The following is a 19,269-nucleotide window of genomic DNA, read 5'->3' as shown; positions in this document are numbered from 1 at the left end:
CACCAGAGATCCTATTCATTACTATTCCAATTATATGGTTCACACACCTTCTGATAACAAGGATCTGGATCAGTTGTTTGGGAGTCGGTGATTTAAGAATCAGATAATGACTCACTCTGGCCAACCCCTTGTGTATCAGCAGAGTCTTCGGCCATCCCTGTTTGTACATCGGGTCTTTTGGACGTCAATAACCAAATGCCTCAAACACCACAGTATCTTCTATATACTAGCTCGAAATGAAAGGACAATTTCATGCATCCAAACCAAGCCTTGACTGTAGTCACTCGTCAATGAATGTTTAACATGTAATTCAGATAAACAATGACAATGTACGTCTGAATGGACATCAGCGTCCAAGGCTCGTATCAAGACAGTTTCAATATCAATGTGTTCCATTCATGTCACTACAGTGACACCTTCACTATGAACAATTTTGCATCCAGCCTTGCAGCATATTTGCATAAATACTAGGCTTTACATGATAACACATCCAGGCATGCCACAAACAGCAGATCTAGTGGTTCATACATACTATTCAGGTGTTTGATCCTGGAGCGTCAGGTCCTTTAATGCACGGGAGACTTCCTGTGTACAAGGAAGTTAAAAGAAGCCAGGTTAATACAACAAAACAGGGCTGTGTAAACATTAAAACGAGTGATATGATATGCTGCGTCGCCTGCACAGGAAACCATAGCATTTCCTGTGTGTGAGTGTTTATAGTAAAGACCGTGCTCGTTCTTAGATGGTGGGATCAGCTTGTGAAACCACTGGCGGTATCAACGCAACGCAAAATCACAACTACAGACCTCTGACACACAACATGACTTCATACAAACTGATAATACATTGGTATGCAATTGACTTGTTCTCATGTGCGATGTCAAGGTGCAAGCAGACAACTCCTGATAAGAGCACGTTGGATGATTGACTTAAATGCATTGCAGATCCTTAGTCTAAATTCAATCATGTTTTGAATTGCTCTGGTTGCATACATAATGAAGATCATTGCATGAATTCCCATCAGCCCCAAGAGTTGACTGGACTAGTTCATACAATATCTTGGCTGTATTACAGAGAAAGTCTTACCTTCAACTTTGAATGGCATAGTTCTTTGTCAAAAAGCACACAATCAATTAAATCTCTTGATATTATTGCCAAACCTTTATCTTTTGAGAGGTTTTATTTATTTATTTATATTCAATTTCTTATCTCAAAGCATAATGCACAACAACGTGACCACAGAACTAAATAGAACATAAAAAAATCTATGAGAAAAACATTTTCAGAAACGTGGTTTTTGTGCCTTCTAACAAATTGTGACACGCCTCAAAAACAATTGAAAAATTAAACAAATATAAACCTCATCCCTCTTCTTTGGACCCATTTTTCTGTGGAAGATTAACTTGCAGTTTAAGGGCATCATGTCAACCTATTATTTTATGCTCCCATTTGTCCTGCTGAGGTATTCTTTTTTGATGTCCTTTTGTGTTCAAGTGTAGGTGGAGAAGTTTCACAAATGTCTTTTTTATTGCAGAGTCACGCTGGGGTCCTCTCACATGCTGAAGTGATCGCTCACTGGAGGCTTGGCCACCCAAGAGCCGTAGCCCTGCTGCGCTAAGTAGGACCTCAGCACACTCTTGGCCTCCTGGTAGGGTTTGGCCATCATCTAGAAAACCCATTAATGGGACATGGATATTAATGCTAGACAATGGGACAGGAGACTTCACACAGAGGTTTGTAAAAGGTAACATCTAAGAGGGTTTGTAATTGATCCTGTCCCACATCCACTCATGGTCTCCTAGTGGAGCTAGTGGGCAGGGCATGAATTCAAATTGAATGGAGCCCAACCGTGGTGGGGTAGACGAGCGGAGAGTTTTCATTACCTTGGCCTCTCTGTAGGAGACTGTAGCCAGCAGGTCCCGTCTTGAAGCCTCCTTGGCCACCAGGTTGAAGCGACTCAGCATGGCTGCTTTACACAGGCGACTGGCCAGGGCAGGGCCGCTCTTAAACGGAGACCTGACACACAAATCAACATGGCCGCTGTAAAGAATCAGCTAACAGATCACCTGTAGATTCCCTGGGCTTTCAAGCCAGAATGGGGCCTATTTCATATTTCATATCATGAAGTGCATATTATTTCAGAACATTTGGGGAAAGTCTGACTATGAAATAGTCTTACGCCTCCACCGTCTTGCCCTCCAGGCCGTCCACCACCTCCAGGGAGACGTCCCCCTGGCTCCAGTTGATGCCGTGGCTCCACTGGGCGTTGGTGTTGGCGCAACCCTCAGGGCACGCCGTGGGCACCAGGCTGATGTGGGGCCGGTACACGCAGTAGTACATGGGTAGGCGGGGGGTGATGCCGTCCACACGCTGGTTCACCGCAATCTCCATGCCCCGCACGTCACAGCAGCTCACGTCGCCTGCATTTGAGGTTGAGGATGATGGCAGAAGAACTCGCCTTCGTTTTACACCATTTGAAAGAAATCTATTCTTTGAAATCAGCCCAGAGGGAAAGACTAGGAGAGAATGACCGTTTTTGTTCCAATCCAGCACTACATCACCTGATACAACTTATGTGCTCAATGATCTGATCAGTTGATGCGTTAAATCAGGTGTGTTAGTGCAGGGATAGAACACAAACGTGCTGTCCACTGGGCTACATACGACTGGAGTTGAGAAACACTGCTTTTCAGACTATTGAGGTGTAACCTATGATTGAGGGACTTGCCTACGAGGATGCTGCTGACGTAGATGGGCTCAGTGAAGTGACTGAGCAGGGCTCCCTGAAAACCCAGCACCTGCCACTGGGTGATCTTGTCACTGGCCGACATGCTAACCACCCTGGAGGCGGCCTGGTCGAAGGTGGGGGAGAAGACTGAGAACACCTTGCCCTCCACCGTCACGTGCAGGCTGATCTGGTTGTTCACCTCCCAGGCTGAGATGGAGAGCGGGTTCAGGCGCCTGAGGGGAGAAAAAGATCAAGGCTGAAGGGATAGACAGGCTGGAAAATATCAACTTGGCTGTAAGCTGAGTACTGGTGGGGCATAAGGAGTTTTAGAAGTGCCAGTCACTAACAGATTGGAGGGGATCTGGGCAGCTCCTTTGGGCATCTGGTTCATGTACAGGTGGAGCGTGATGTTGCTCTTCAGACTGAGCAGCTTGGTGTTCTTGTCCTGCTGGAACATGGACTTCTCCTCAAGGCTGCGATTCTTACTAAAGAACAGCAACAGGTGCCTGTACAGATAACTGCAAATAAAACATGATTATACATGTATAACTACTACAAACTAATGCATATTTGGTACCCTGAAAGTAATGTGAAATAAGGGAATGTTTGTATGGAATCTTGGTGCTCTAAAGTTTATAGGGAGAAAATTGTAGGAGGCAGTGAATGAATGAATGAATGAACTATTATTGAATATTGCTGGGTTGTAGTGAGAGGGATTGGAAAAAATATAACCAGCTTTGTCAGGTTCATTTGTAATTGCCCTTGACTGACTTACGATGTTGTAAATTACATGATCTTAGCAGTGTTCTCAGAGCGTGGAAAAGTTCCAGGAAATACAACAGGAACCACATAAGAACAATTTAAACTTTCTCAGAACCATCTTTGCTTCCGGAATATAAAGAAAAAAGGGTGTTTTGAAGGGATGTTTTTTCACATTCATGAATACACAGATGGAGATAAACGTACCGCATCAGTGATCTCCTTGCTGTTACAACTGCATGGGAGTCGTGAAGAACCCGGCCATTTGGTGACGCGCTCTCCTTAGTGTTGTAATTTCCTGTTCCAATGGCCACCACTTCACATCCACTGGCTAGATGGATGATCATGGGCCACACACAGAGAACACACATTTACCGGTAACATTCATGATAGCAACTTAAAATGTATCCAATATAATTCAAAATGTGCCTTCGGAAAGTATTCGGACCCCTTGACTTTTCCCACATTTTGTTATGTTAGAGCCTTATTCAAAATTGGATTAAATAAAATAAAAATCTACACACACAATATCCTACAATGACAAGGCGAAAACAGTTTTTTCTTACACATTTTTTTTTTTTTTATAATAAAAAATTGTACATAAGCATTTAGACCCTTATTTACATAAGTATTCAAAATTGTGCTCAGTTGAATCCGGTTTCCATTGATCATCCTTGAATTGTTACTACAACTTGATTGGAGTCCACCTGTGGTAAATTCAGTTGATTGGACATGATTTGGAAAGGAACACAACTGTCTATATAAGGTCCCACAGTTGACAGTGCATGTCAGAGAAAAAACCAAGCCATGAGGTCAAAGGAATTGTCCGTAGAGCGCCGAGACAGGATTGTGCCGAGGAAAAGGGTACCAAAAAATGTCTGCAGCATTGAAGGTACCCAATAACAGTGGCCTCCATCATTCTTAAATGGAAGATGTTTTAAACCACCAACAATCTTCCTAAAGCTGGCCGCCCAGCCAAACTGAGCAATCGGGGGAGAAGGGCCTTGGTCAGGGAAGTGACCAAGAACCCGATGGTCACTGACAGAGCTCCAGAGTTCCTCTGTGGAGATGGGAAAACCTTTCAGAAGGACAACCATCTCTGCAGCACTCCAACAATCAGGCCTTTATGGTAGAGTGGCCAGATGGAAGCCACTCCTCAGTAAAAAGCACATGACAGCCCGCTTAGAGTTTGCCAAAAGGCACCTAAAAACTTTCAGACCATGAGAAACAAGATTCTCTGGTCTGATGAAACCAAGATTGAACTCTTTGGTCTGATGCCAAGCGTCATGTCTGGAAGAAACCTGGCATCATCCCTACGGTGAAGCACAGTGGTGGCAGCATGTGGGGATGTTTGACAGCGGCAGGGACTGGGAGACTAGTCAGGATTGAGGGAAAGATGAACAAAGTAAAGTACAGAGGGATCCTTGATGAAGTCCTGAGCGCTCTGGAGCAGGTCCTTAGACTGGGGCGAAGGTTCACCTTCCAACAGGACAACAACCCTAAGCACACAGGCAAGACAACACAGGAGTGGCTTCGGGACAAGTCTCTGAATGCCCATGAGTGGCCCAGCCAGAGCCCGGACTTGAATCCGATCAAACATCTCTGGAGAGACCTGAAAATAACTGTGCAGCGACGCTCCCCATCCAACCTGACAGAGCTTGAGAGGATCTGCAGAGAAGAATGGGAGAAACTCCCGAAATGCAGGTGTACCAAGCTTGAAGCGTCATACCCAAGACGCGAGGCTGTAATCGCTGCCAAAGATGCTTCAACAAAGTACTGAGTAAAGGGTCTGAATACTTATGTAAATGTTTTGAGGTTTAGTTGTTTTGTATAAATTTGCTTACATTTCTAAAAATCTGTTTTTGCTTTGTCATTATGGGGTATTGTGTGTAGATTGATGAGGGGAAACTATTTAAACAATTTTAGAATAAGTAACGTAACAAAATGTAGAAAAGTCAAGGGGTCTGAATACTTTCCGAATACACTGTGTGTGTGTGCGCGCGCGGTACTGTGCAAAAGTTTAAGGCAGGTGTAAAAAAAGGTTGTAAAGTAAGAATGCTGGGCCACATATGCAAAGTGAGTGAACATAAGAAAAATCTACATCAAATCAATATTTGGTGTGACCACCCTTTGCCTTCAAAAAAACATCAATTATTCTAGATACACTTGCAGAGTTTTTGAAGTAACTCGGCAGGTAGGTTGGCCCAAATATCTTGGAGAACTAAGCACAGTTCTTCTGTGGATTTCAGGTGCTTCTCTCTCTTCATGTAATCCCAGAGAGATTCAATGATGTTGAGATCAGAGCTCTGAGGGGGCCATAGCATCACTTCCAGGTCGTTGTCATGCAGCAAGATAAATTTGGGGCCAACCAGATGCCTCCCTGATGGTACTGCATTATGCATAGGTATCTGCCTGTGCTTCTCAGCATTGAGGAGACCATTAATTCTGACCAAATCCCCAACTCCATTTGCAGAAATGCAGCCCCAAACTTGTAAGGAACCTCCAACATGCTTCACTGTTGCCCGCAGACACTCATTCGTGTACCACTCTCCAGCCCGTCAGCGAACAAACTGCCTTCTGCTACAGCCAAATATTTCAAATGTTGACTCATCAGTCCAGAGCACCTGCTGCCATTTTTCTGCACCCCCAGTCCCTGTGTTTTCGTGAATAGTTGAGTCGCTTGGCCTTGTTTCCACGTCGGAGGTATGGCTTTTTGGCCGCAAGTCTTCCATGAAGGCCACTTCTGACCAGACTTCTCCGGGCAGTAGATGGGTGTACCAGGGTCCCACTGCTGGACATCTTCGGATTGCGAAGAGAAGTAAGCATGTGTTTTTCATCTGCTGCAGTAAGTGTCCTTGGCCGACCACTGCGTCTACGGTCCTCAACATTGCCCGTTTCTTTGTGCTTCTTCAAAAGAGCTTGGACAGCACATCTGGAAACCCCTGTCTGACATGATATTTCTGCCTGGGAGAGACCTTGCTGATGCACTACCTTGTGTCTTGTTGCTGTGCTCAGTCTTGCCATGGTGTATGACTTTTGACAGTAAACTGTCTTCAGCAACCTCACCATGTTAGCCGAGTTTGGCTGTTCCTCACTCAGTTTCCTTCCTCCTACACAGCTGTTTCTGTTTCAGTTAATGATTGTGTTTCAACCTACATATTGATGATCATTAGCACCTGTTTGGTATAATTGTTTAATCATACACTTGACTATATGCCTACAAAATCTGTGACTTGTGTAAGTGTACCTAGAAGAATTGATGCTGTTTTGAAGGCAAAGGGTGGTCATACCAAATATGGATTTAATTTAGATTTCCCTTGTTCACTCACTTTGCATTTAGTTGATTGATAAATATAATCTATTAACATGACTATTTTTGAAAGCATTCTTACTTTACAGCATTTCTTCACACCTGCCAAAAGCTTTTGCACAGTACTGTATATAACATTTAAATGTAGCCAATATATAACCAGACATGGAAAAAGAGTGTCTCCTAGTGCCCCCTTAATTACGTGACTGAGTGATAAATGCTGCCACTGTGCTCCTGCAGGCAGAGAACTCGGGGTAGCTGTCCATCAGCTTACTCAGCAGCTCTCTCACTGCCTGAGGAACATACTCGTTGATGGGGTTCTGACGCTCTGCGGTACAGTAGGGGGAAACAACACCATCACTGCTTAATGTCCAAAAACAACCCCTAACATGTCATTGTTTGCAGATCAAAATCGAAAAGTTTTAAGCAACTTTGACAATGTGCTTTCCAACAACTACAAAACATAAATAAAATAACTGAATAATGAAAAAATAAATGACTTGCCATAAATGGCTCTTCTAGGATGTATCTCTGAGCCTGTAGACTGACTCTCTTTCACTGGCAAGGGAGGAGGGCCATCTGAAACCACACACTATCTTATAATGACAGTCCATTTACAAACCATCCCTAAAACATTGAATTTGAATTGAAAATCTATTTCCAATCACAAACATTTCATCAAACTAGTTGGTACAGCTATTCACCCAATGCCTCTGGAAGCAGAGAATCTCCATCCAAGGTGGGCAGCAGGTCCTCAAGGGCCAGCTGGGCTGCACTGGCCCTGGCCTCCTTCTTATTGATCCCCATCCCAGTCTTGTACTTCACCCCGTCAATCACGACACAGAAGGCAAAATAGAAGCCTGGGATGTTACCTGGACAGGCATCACATCATATTACTGACCATGTATATACACTGCCATGAATAAGAGCCTATGGATGGAGGATCAATGGAGGACAAGATATCAGTTTGTCTCTGTGAATGGTTCGTCCTCTGACAAATCAATTGTAAATTTCGGTGTTCCTCAAGGTTCCGTTCTAGGACCACTATTGTTTTCACTATATATTTTACCTCTTGGGGATGTCATTCGAAAACATAATGTTAAATTTCACTGCTATGCGGACGACACACAGCTGTACATTTCAATGAAACATGGTGAAGCCCCAAAATTGCTCTCGCTAGAAGCCTGTGTTTCAGACATAAGGAAGTGGATGGCTGCAAATTTTCTACTTTTAAACTCGGACAAAACAGAGATGCTTGTCCTAGGTCCCAAGAAACAAAGAGATCTTCTGTTGAATCTGACAATTAATCTGGATGGTTGTACAGTCGTCTCAAATAAAACTGTGAAGGACCTCGGCGTTACTCTGGACCCTGATCTCTCTTTTGAAGAACATATCAAGACTGCTTCAAGGACAGCTTTTTTCCATCTACGTAACATTGCAAAAATCAGAAACTTTCTGTCCAAAAATGACGCAGAAAAATTAATCCATGCTTTTGTTACTTCTAGGCTCGACTACTGCAATGCTCTACTTTCCGGCTACCCGGATAAAGCACTAAACAAACTTCAGTTAGTGCTAAATACGGCTGCTAGAATCCTGACTAGAACCAAAAAATTTGATCATATTACTCCAGTGCTAGCTTCCCTACACTGGCTTCCTGTTAAGGCAAGGGCTGATTTCAAGGTTTTACTGCTAACCTACAAAGCATTACATGGGCTTGCTCCTACCTATCTTTCCGATTTGGTCCTGCCGTACATACCTACACGTACGCTACGGTCACAAGACGCAGGCCTCCAAATTGTCCCTAGAATTTCTAAGCAAACGGCTGGAGGTAGGGCTTTCTCCTATAGAGCTCCATTTTTATGGAATGGTCTGCCTACCCATGTGAGAGACGCAGACTCAGTCTCAACCTTTAAGTCTTTACTGAAGACTTATCTCTTCAGTAGGTCCTATGATTAAGTGTAGTCTGGCCCAGGAGTGTGAAGGTGAACGGAAAGGCTGGAGCAACGAACCGCCCTTGCTGTCTCTGCCTTGTCGGTTCCCCTCTTCCCACTGGGATTCTCTGCCTCTAACCCTTTTACAGGGGCTGAGTCACTGACTTACTGGTGTTCTTCCATGCCGTCCATGGGAGGGGTGCGTCACTTGAGTAGGTTGAGCCACTGACGTGGTCTTCCTGTCTGGGTTGGCGCCCCCCCTTGGGTTGTGCCGTGGCGGACATCTTTGTGGGCTATACTCGGCCTTGTCTTCGGACGGTAAGTTGGTGGTTGTAGATATCCCTCTAGTGGTGTGGGGGGCTGTGCTTTGGCAAAGTGGGTGGGGTTATATCCTGCCTGTTTGGCCCTGTCCGGGGGTATCATCGGATGGGGCCACAGTGTCTTCTGATCCCTCCTGTCTCAGCCTCCAGTATTTATGCTGCAGTAGTTTATGTGTCGGGGGGCTAGGGTCAGTCTGTTACATCTGGAGTATTCTCTTGTCTTATCCGGTGTCCTGTGTGAATGTAAATATGCTCTCTCTAATTCTCTCTTTCTTTCTTTCTTTCTTTCTCTCGGAGGACCTGAGCCCTAGGACTACCTGGCATGATGACTCCTTGCTGTCCCCAGTCCACCTGGCCATGCTGCTGCTCCAGTTTCAACTGTTCTGCCTGCGGCTACGGAACCCTGACCTGTTCACCGGACGTGCTTGTTGCACCCTCGACAATTACTATGATTATTATTATTTGACCATGCTGGTCATTTACGAACATTTTAACATCTTGACTATGTTCTGTTATAATATCCACCCGGCACAGCCAGAAGAGGACTGGCCACCCCTCATAGCCTGGTTCCTCTCTAGGTTTCTTCCTAGGTTTTTGGCCTTTCTCAGGAGTTTTTCCTAGGGAGTTTTTCCCAGCCACCGTGCTTCTTTCACATGCATTGCTTGCTGTTTGGGGTTTTAGGCTGGGTTTCTGTACAGCACTTTGAGATTTCAGCTGATGTACGAAGGGCTATATAAATAAATTTGATTTGATTTTGATTTGACATGGTTTGAGACGTACCTGTGGTTACCGTTTCCTTTAACTCAACCTGGAACTGTAGAACCTGAGAGAGCTGGTACAGAGCTGACACTGCGTGGGTCTCACCCCGCTTGTACCGGTCAATCAACTCTTGGGGAATGCTTTTCGATCTGATGCCACCACCTGTGGCAGAACAACAAGACCCACCAAACATCAGTTTCTGGTGCTAGTGCCAAAGTGGGATGGGTGACCATTTTCACCTTCACAAACCGTAAGCACAGAAACCAACAGGACCCATCCCTTTCACAACATTTACTTAAGCTTACAATTGGTGTTGCATGCCGGATCAAAGAGGTTGTTGTTAACTTCTGAGACAGCCGGAGACACATATGCCACTGCCAATCCAGGTGGGGCACAAATATTTTTCTTGAGGATTTGGGCAAAGCTGGCACCCCTAGAACCACGAAATGATCCACCTCGAGTCCAAGCCATCTTGGAAACTGTAGAGAAAGAGTAACATGTCATAGGTTTTCGCACTGGACTGCAAACGGGCCTCGCCCAACTTCCAGTAGCCTGGATGCCAGTCTCTGCTCTCTTGCTCGTTATTGAATTGTGATTGCAAGTGACACTAGAGGGCAGTATTTGAAGTTGTTGGTAAGAGAGAATGGCTACCTAGTTGGAATGCATTGCTTGACTGCCATGAGGGCGATAAGCACAATATATTTTGCAAACTGCAGCACCCCAAATTATTCGTTCTTAAGTTTGTTTGTTGCGCAGACTGTAGGTTTTGGGTCTACAAAGCTGTCTCCATGAGGTCAACCGATTATGATTTAACACCGATAAGAACCAAAAAAAAAGCTGCTACCGATTAAAATCGGCCGATATTTATATATATTTGTAATAATGACAATTACAACAACACTGAATGAACAATGAACACTTATTTTAGCTTAATATAATACATCAATAAAATCAACATAGTCTCAAATAAATAATGAAACGTTCAATTTGGTTTAAATAATGCAAAAACAAAGTGTTGGAGAAGAAAGTAAAAGTGCAATATGTGCCATGTAAAAAAGCTAACGTTTAAGTTCCTTGCTCAGAACATGAGAACATATGAAAACTGGTGGTTCCTTTTAACATGAGTCTTCAATATTCCCAGGTAAGAAGTTTTAGGTTGTAGTTATTATAGGACTATTTCTCTCTATACCATTTGTATTTCATATACCTTTGACTATTGGATGTTCTAATAGGTACTTTAGTATTGCCAGCCTAATCTCGGGAGTTGATAGGCTTGAAGTCAAACAGCGCAATGCTTGAAGCACAGCGAAGAGCTGCTGGCAAATGCAGGACAGTGCTGTTTGAATGAATGCTTACGAGCCTGCTGCTGCCTACCACCGGTCAGTCAGACTGCTCTATCAAATCATAGACTTATTTATAATATGATAACACACAGAAGTACGAGCCTTAGGTCATTAATATGGTCAAATCCGGAAACTACCATTTCGAAAACAAAACGTTTATTCTTTCAGTGAAATACAGAACCGTTCCGTATTTTATCTAACGGGTGGCATCCATAAGTCTAAATATTGCTGTTACATTGCACAACCTTCCATGTTATGTCATAATTACGTACAATTATGGCAAATTAGTTCGCAACAAGCCAGGCGGCCCAAACTGTTGCGTATACCCTGACTCTGCGTGCAATGAACGCAGGAGAAGTGACACAATTTCCCTAATTTAATATTGCCTGCAAACATTCATTTATTTGAACTAAATATGCAGGTTTAAAAAAAATATACTTCTGTGTATTGATTTGAAGAAAGGCATTGATGTTTATGGTTAGGCACATTCGTGCAACAATTGTGCTTTTTTCGCAAATTAGCTTTTGTTAAATCATCCACCGTTTGGGGAAGTTGGCTGTCTTTGTTCATAGTGAATTCCCACGCCAGGCGGGAATCCTGTGAGATCTCAGCTTGCGCTATCAGTAACCTCTGGCGAAGAATCGCCAGTCATTTTTCGTGAAATAATTCAGGTTACGCTGTAGGATATCAAACCAGTCTTAACTGATTGGATATCATTGTCTCATTAAATTTTATACATACATTAAATTGATACACTACCTTTTGGAATAATACACAAACTAATGTGTTCTAACCAATGAGACATGGTTAAACTGTTCCACAGTAACTTAGATATAGCAACTATTTCAGGTTAATTAAAGCTAATTCCTTTAGCCTATACGGGGTTGACTAATCATTCAAATTGATTAATAGATTAAATCTGTTTTACCAGCTTAATGGTGTTTAGGGAGACCTTTTTAACAGCATTGTGAAATTCTACCTTAACTGGTACCTGGTCGATTTTAGCTTGTGTTAACAGTGACCTCCGGTGGTGAAGAATCACCAGTAATTATTTTAAAATAATTCAGGTTATGCTGTACGATATCTAACCAGTCTCAACTGATTGGATATCATTGTCTCATTCAATTTAATACATACATTAAATTGCTACACTACCTTTCCAGGTTGGTTATTGGAATAATACGCAAACTAATGGTGTTCTAACCAACGAGACATCGTTAAACTTTTCAACGTTAACTTAGAGATAGCAACTCTTTCAGGTGAATTAAAGTTAAAATTCCCAAATAGCCTATAGAGGTTAGATTTATCATTAAAATCGATTTAATCAATTAAACCTGTTTTGGCATGTTCAGCAATAACAAACTCACATTACTGACCCAGTCTTGATGATTCATTGACGTTTACAAACTGAGTTAAATCGTGTTTGCAGCCTCCAACTCAAAAACCCAAACATTACGTAAATTGAAATAACTGATAATCATAACAATGAGCAATCCATCAGATGGGTTTCCACCCATTTCCCCTCTAATCAGTGGACCTTCACCCACGGAAAGATTGATCGCTGACCTCAGCAACGATGCAAATCCTAACTATGCCGAGGGGCTGAAAATGTTAGATTTCGATGCCATAAGCGAGAAAAATGCAGACATTGCGACAGACGCTCTTCAAAATAGACCATCAGGCAGAGGCCTTGTGAAGGTTCTCTCCAGTTTAGCCCTCAACTATGCCCACCAGCAGAGATGGACAGTGTACCAGTACCTCAGTGCCCAGCAGAGGCACGAGCAGGAAGCTGGGGAGTTCAAGGCACAGGTGGAGAGAACCAAGGAGCTGGCATTTAAAGCCAAAAAAGATAAGCTACTGCTAGCCGTGGAACTGTGTGTGAGAACAGATAAATTGAAAGATCCGTCTAACACTTATAACAAAGAACGCGAACAAACTCTTGACCAAGTCCGTATTCTAAAGGAACAACTCGTTTTAGCCAAAACTAAATACGATGAAGTCCACGCAAAACTAAATGAATCGGACGAGCTAGCTAGAAAACGGGGCGAGCAACTTGATGCCCTGCAAACGGTTGTGAATGAAACCACTCAAAGCAATAATGCTCTATTCCAAAAGCTGCAGACCAAAGACGATCAGTTAAATGAACACAATGACCAAGTTGGAGGACAAAACAACAGAACTCATTGAAGTCGCTGATTTCATGAAGGATGAGAAAGACCAGGTGAGAAAGTTGGAAATGTGACCTCTAAACAAAAGGAGGACATCGCATCACTGGATACTCCACACTCGAGACCTCTCCCTGCAAACCATGACAGATAAGTACGAGGCCGAGCGGAGCAAGGGCGACACCTACGTGTCTAAGATAAACACCCTCATCTCCCAGGTGGACTCTGCGATGCAGCAGAACACCACCCTTAGGTATCATCTGGAGGAACTCCAGAACAGTCACGCGCTATCGCGGGACAACCAAACCAAGCAACCTAGCTCACATCTGGAGCTCAGAGAACGAGGGAATGTAGATGACAGGAGATTTCAGCCTCTTTCTCTTGGCCATTCGGCACACAGTGAATTGGGGCCTCCTCGCCAACACAACCACAGCTTGACTTTTCCTCTTGGCCTCTCGGCCCACAATTCCCCACGGGAGAGTGCAGATGCTCCCCGCGCACTTGGCGGGGATCGCCTTGACAAAATCGTCAAAAGTTTCCGCCTCTTCGACCCCATTCCAGGAAAGCCAAACGACACTGAGACATTCTTAGCAGACATAGAGGACGCCTTGGATGGCTACCCAAACGCTACGAATGCAGACAGGCTCTACCTTTTGAAGCGAACATCCAACAGACATGTGACAAGGTTCATCAGTCTACAAGAGCAACACGTGCAAAACGACTATGCTAAACTTGCCACGGTTTTGAAAATAGAATTCAGTGGTTCTGCGACTCACAAACACGATAGCTCATTGGCTAACAATATCAGAAAATGTTTTGGGGGGGGGCATACGGGGAGGTTTGCTAAGTCAGGATGGAGACCTGAGCCAACTCCCCGTGCTTACCGTGGGGAGCGGGTGACGAGGAAAGCACCGAGCTATGCGGAAATGCGTACTGTATCGCTCATACGCACACACAGTCCGGTGCTGTCGGTACGGGCTCCGCAGCATTGCCATGCTAGAGTTGGCACTCAAGCCAGGAAGGAGTGTGCCTGCTCAGCGCATCTGGCCGCCAGTGCGTCTCCTCGGCCCAGTTTATCCTGCGCCTGCTCTACGCACGGCAGCCCTCATTCCCCAGCACAGCCCAGTTCGCTCTGTGCCAGCGCTCCGCCCGTGCCGGGCTACAGTGACCATCCAGCCAGTACGGGTTGTGCAGGCCGTGCGCTCCAAACCTCCAGTGTGCCTGCCCAGTCCAGTACGTCCTGTTCCTGCTCCCCGCACTCGCCCTGAGGTGCGTGTTACTAGTCTGGCGCCTCCAAAGCCAGCCCCACGCATCAGGCCTCCAGTGCGCCTGCCCAGTCCAGTACGTTCTGTTCCTGCTCACGCACTAGCCCTGGGTGCGTGTTACTAGTCTGGCACCTCCAAAGCCAGCTCCACGCATCAGGCCTCCAGTGCGCCTGCCCAGTCCAGTACGTCCTGTTCCTGCTCCACACACTCTCCCTCCAGTGCGCACCCATAGCCCGGTACAGCCAGTGCCTGCTGTGAGCACTCGGCCTTCAGCGGCGGTCTGCAGCCCAGTGTCTTCAGCGGCGGCCTGCAGCTCAGTGTCTTCAGCGGCGGCTTTAGCCCAGAGTCTTCAGTGGCGGTTGGCGGTCCGCGGCGATGATCCATGGTCTGGTTCCTCCGGACATACAGAAGCGGGGGGATCAGCGGGCAGTGTGAGAACTACGCCCGGAACCAGAGCCCCCGCCATAGACACTAGTCACCCACCTTACTCTCCCTTTGTGTTTTGTGGTTGTTTTGTTGGGTTTTTTATTTGTGTGTGAATTCGGAGTCTGCACCTTTTGGGGGGGGTACTGTGACGTCCTGACCCTAGTAAGATGTCATTTTCTATAGTAGAGTAGGGCAGGACAGGGGGTGTTTTTGGGCTGATCTATGTTTTCTAGTTCTATGTTTAAATTCTAGTTTTCTATTTCTATGTTGGGATTGTTTGGGGTTGATCTCTAATTGTAGGCAGCTGATCCTCATTGCCTCTGATTAGAGATCATATTTAAGTAGGGTTTTTCTCATTGTTGTTGTCACGTCCTGGCCAGTATATAAGGTTAATTGTTTTGTAGTTTGGTCAAGGCGTGACAGAGGGTATTTGTTTTATGTGGTTCAGGGTGGTGTGTTTGGTTAAGGGGTGTTTGATTTAGTATTTCCGGGGTTTTGGTTTATAGTCTGTTTATGTATTTCTATGTCTAGTCTGGTGAGTGTGTTTCTATGTTGGTTAATTGGGGTTGGGACTCTCAGTTGAAGGCAGGTGTTGTCTATCTGCCTTTGATTGAGAGTCCCATATATAAGGGTGTGATTGTGTTTGTGATTTGTGGGTGATTGTTCTGTGTTAAGCTTAGCTTGGCCAGACTGTTTGTAGCTGTTCGTTCGTTCGTTCGTTTCTTTGTTATTTTTGTACGTTCATTTTTTGTAGTCAATAAAACTCAAGATGAGCATACACGTACCTGCTGCGTATTGGTCTACATTTTCTGATGACGATTTCGCACTATCGTCAGAAGACGAAGACGACAACCGTGACAGTTGTTTGTGGGTTATTATATTTTGAGTAGTGTGTTTATTTCCCTCTCTGCATCACGGTTTGTTGCCTTTGTAATTCAAGTTTATTTATGTATGGCATTTAGTTTCACGGTCAATAAAAAATGTGGAACTACGAAAACGCTGCATCTTGGTCCGCTCCTTATAACAGCCGTGACACCAATAGAGGACCCACTGGGTAACGTAGGTGATTTATCTGTCTTGGAAATCAACACAGATTACAAACCGCTCCGTTCTCCCAACCCACTCCATTTTGTTGGGGATATGACGAGAAAAACCAACTCGAACAGGCCATACCTTAGAACAGTCCTGGAGGACTGTTTGACCTGTCACGCTCTGATAGATTCGGGTTCGACAATTTCCTTCATATCCGAAACCTTGCTGGATGAACTAAAAAGTGCAGTGGACCCAGCAAAACATTGGTTGAAAACCGAACATTGCAATACGAATCTTCGAGGCTTCACTCAAGCTCTCACCCCTAACCAAACGTCTCCTACTTAAACTCAACTTCGAAAGTGTGTCACTGATCCACCCTGTGTATGTGACTAGCATCGAAATCGAACGGATGCTGATTGGGATTGATTTAATTGACCGTTTGGTACCACTAATGGATTGAAAAACCAATCAAATCTGGTCACAAATACTTATGCCAACTCCGTTGACTTCACCGCATTCTTCGAAGGCTACCTGCCATACATTGTGCAATGACGTGGGTTCGACATCAGCATCTGATGCAAACCCGGTGAACTTGGCCATGAGCCCGCCATTGGTGGCAAATGACAAGGTGAGTTCAACTCGGAACTTAACCGAACATGAGGTTTTCCTGTGTGGCTTGGGTGATTCACCAGCCGACACTTACCGCCATCCTCTGATAGGTGGCGTGTGCCTAAATGGCACTACGGTTGAGGTTACCAGGCTGGCAACCTGGTCAGAAAAATCCGCAATCAGTTTGGAAATGTTCAACAAAATTTCAAAAACGGCTAACTGCCATCCCCTTGTGCCGAAAACGTTTAGATTTCCACTGGGAACGACTCCCCAGACGACGCTCACCGCAATAGGGGTGTGTGCGCTATCGATCCGCATTGGAACCAAGGAAGTATCTCACTACCTACTGGTTGTCGCGAACCTCTCACATACAGTCTATGTGGGAGCGGACATTTTGGTAAGATTGGGTGTTAAACTCGATACCATACACCAAGTACTTTGGTCTTTGGCGCAGCCAAACCAACATGGTGCGAATGGCATCTGGGCAGACTATTCCTGAAAATTGCAAGGTGATAACTGAGTCCACCATGTTGATTCCGGGAAGAACCACAGAAGTTTCTGTAAGACTGAACCTGGCGCCCGGATACCGGATGGAAGGCACCACTGCGTTCTTCCAACCCTCTCCGCAACTATTCAACTTGGGGCTAACTATCAATGGCAACCCGCTGTTGGAACTAACCGCTAGAGCCACTTACCTCCTTGTACAAAATCTGACTCAAGCGGATATTTCCATTTCTCGGCACACTCAGCTAGGAACATTGATCGATTACTCCTTCCATGATTTTGAACTGGTTGTTCCCGTGATTGGGCCTCTTCCTTCCTCCCTAGACCTAGATGGCGAGGGAGGTACGCTGTTTACTTGTCAGTCAAAAGCAATCGCACTAACTCCCGTATTGCCACTTGACGACACATCAACGTTCAGGCTGGATGTCGATTCTGACAACAACCTGTTAATATACTCCATCATCACGGAGGATGATATCGCGTCTCCTGCATGCGAAGTACACTCTTGTGAGGTAACAACCGATGACTCTTACAAAAGTGACATGCCGTCACCACCCGATGAAGACCTGTACAATGTCGCCGAACCATATCCTGGTTTCCATGCACAGGTAATACAACTACTGTCGGAGGCTGATGCTTTTGTCAATGACACTGAACGCCATCAGTTGAGAGAATTGTTTAACAAACACAGTGAGATCTGGTCGACAGACTCGCTGGATTGCGGAGTTACGGGTATCCATGTGGTGCGTATTCCTACGCAACCCGGAGCAACTCCTACGTTTGTTAGACAATACAAAATCCCGCTCGCAGCATAAGCAGCGGTACAAGAGATTATCGATTCCTTATTAGCTAAACAGATAATCAGGGAATGTAACAGTACGTACAGTGCTCCCGTGTGGCCCGTTCTAAAACCAACGGGTAAATGGCGAATTACCGTTGACTATAGACAACTCAACAAACTGATTCCGTTGTCTAGTTGGCCAATGACACAGCTCGACCAAGAGTTGCCAAAGGTGGCAAACGCCAAGTACTTCACTGTCGACGTGGCGAATGGTTTCTGGACCATGAAAGTCGACCCTCGTGACCAACACAAGTTGGCTTTCTCGTTCTCGCACAACCTCTTCACGTTCAATCGTTGCCGATTCGGGTATGCGAACTCCCCCTCAGAGTTCAACATCTTCCTGCACAAGGCAATGCCAGAAGCAGCCTCTAGGGGGACGATAATTTACGTGGACGACGTTCTCATGAGAAGTGAGACTTGGTCACATCACCTCAATGAAATGGACCACGTTCTCACCCAACTCGGGACTGCAGGGGCTAAGTTGGCCATCATGAAAGGACAATGGTGCAGGACCAAGGTAAACTACGTTGGGCTTCTGGTGGGTGCCGAGGGCATCCTGCCATAGTCTAACAGAATCCAAGCAGTCCGCAACATCAAAACGCCTACAAACCTTCACAACCTTCTTGGGAGTATGTAATTACTTCCGTCAATTCATCGAAAAAAAATGCAGACTTGTCAAAACCGTTGACTCGTCTTCTTCAGAAAGACACCCCATTCGTTTGGGATTCCACTCACAACAAAGCTGTGGCTTGCTTGAAAAACCTGCTTTGCGAGGCACCCTGCCTGGTATACCCCAACAAAGACAAGACATTCTTTTTGGAAGTCGGTTTCTCAGAGCACTGCCTTAGCGCTGGGTTGTACCAAAAATACGACCAAGACAAACATGTGGTTGCTTACGCGAGCAAAACACTCAACCCTGCTGAACACAAATACTCAGACTGCGAAAAAGCGCCTGTGCCTTTTCTGAAAAGCCAACGAATCCGTGAGGGTGCTGTACACAACAGCAGGATAGCGGCTTGGCTCATGACGCTGCAGAGCCATGATGTAGTAATCAACTACGCAAAAGCGAAAAACCTGCCTTTGGGCAGTGCTTTGGCGGTGTGTCAACACTGGTGACGATGAAACCGACTCCGCACCACCCCCGTGTGACATCGCTCCGCCATTGCCTTCGAACCATCACTACTTCGAAGACAACGTGTGTCTCGACATGCCGATGGCATTTGTAGATGGCTGTTCTTACCGCCATCTAGACCACTTGCAAGCTGGGGTGGGATTGG

At 45.2% G+C, this 19,269-nt stretch overlaps 1 protein-coding gene across 3 annotated transcripts in view; it reads right to left on the bottom strand.

Annotated features, from left to right (window-relative positions):
- Nucleotides 1–1,146: 1,146 nt before the first annotated feature.
- Nucleotides 1,147–19,269, bottom strand: part of adad1 (adenosine deaminase domain containing 1 (testis-specific)) — a 31,971-nt gene continuing 13,848 nt past the window's right edge. The window contains exons 2-12 of one of the 3 annotated variants that reach the window (XM_029727891.1): nt 10,113–10,286; nt 9,829–9,969; nt 7,502–7,669; nt 7,302–7,376; nt 7,000–7,125; nt 3,695–3,818; nt 3,076–3,234; nt 2,729–2,961; nt 2,180–2,420; nt 1,884–2,016; nt 1,147–1,666 (exon numbers count right to left, since the gene is read on the bottom strand). In XM_029727891.1, the coding sequence (XP_029583751.1) occupies nt 1,553–1,666; nt 1,884–2,016; nt 2,180–2,420; nt 2,729–2,961; nt 3,076–3,234; nt 3,695–3,818; nt 7,000–7,125; nt 7,302–7,376; nt 7,502–7,669; nt 9,829–9,969; nt 10,113–10,278 (1,680 nt within the window). In that variant the 5' untranslated portion in view covers nt 10,279–10,286 and the 3' untranslated portion in view covers nt 1,147–1,552. Of the gene's footprint in view, nt 1,667–1,883; nt 2,017–2,179; nt 2,421–2,728; nt 2,962–3,075; nt 3,247–3,694; nt 3,819–6,999; nt 7,126–7,301; nt 7,377–7,501; nt 7,670–9,828; nt 9,970–10,112; nt 10,287–19,269 lie in introns of all 3 variants that reach the window. The other 2 variants (XM_029727900.1, XM_029727885.1) reach the window with 2 other exon arrangements.

The sequence above is a fragment of the Salmo trutta genome, chromosome 3 (genome assembly GCF_901001165.1).
Source record: "Salmo trutta chromosome 3, fSalTru1.1, whole genome shotgun sequence".
Taxonomy (NCBI): domain Eukaryota; kingdom Metazoa; phylum Chordata; class Actinopteri; order Salmoniformes; family Salmonidae; genus Salmo; species Salmo trutta.
Note: the sequence above shows the minus strand (reverse complement) of the source record. Positions and strands in the feature narration are given on the sequence as shown.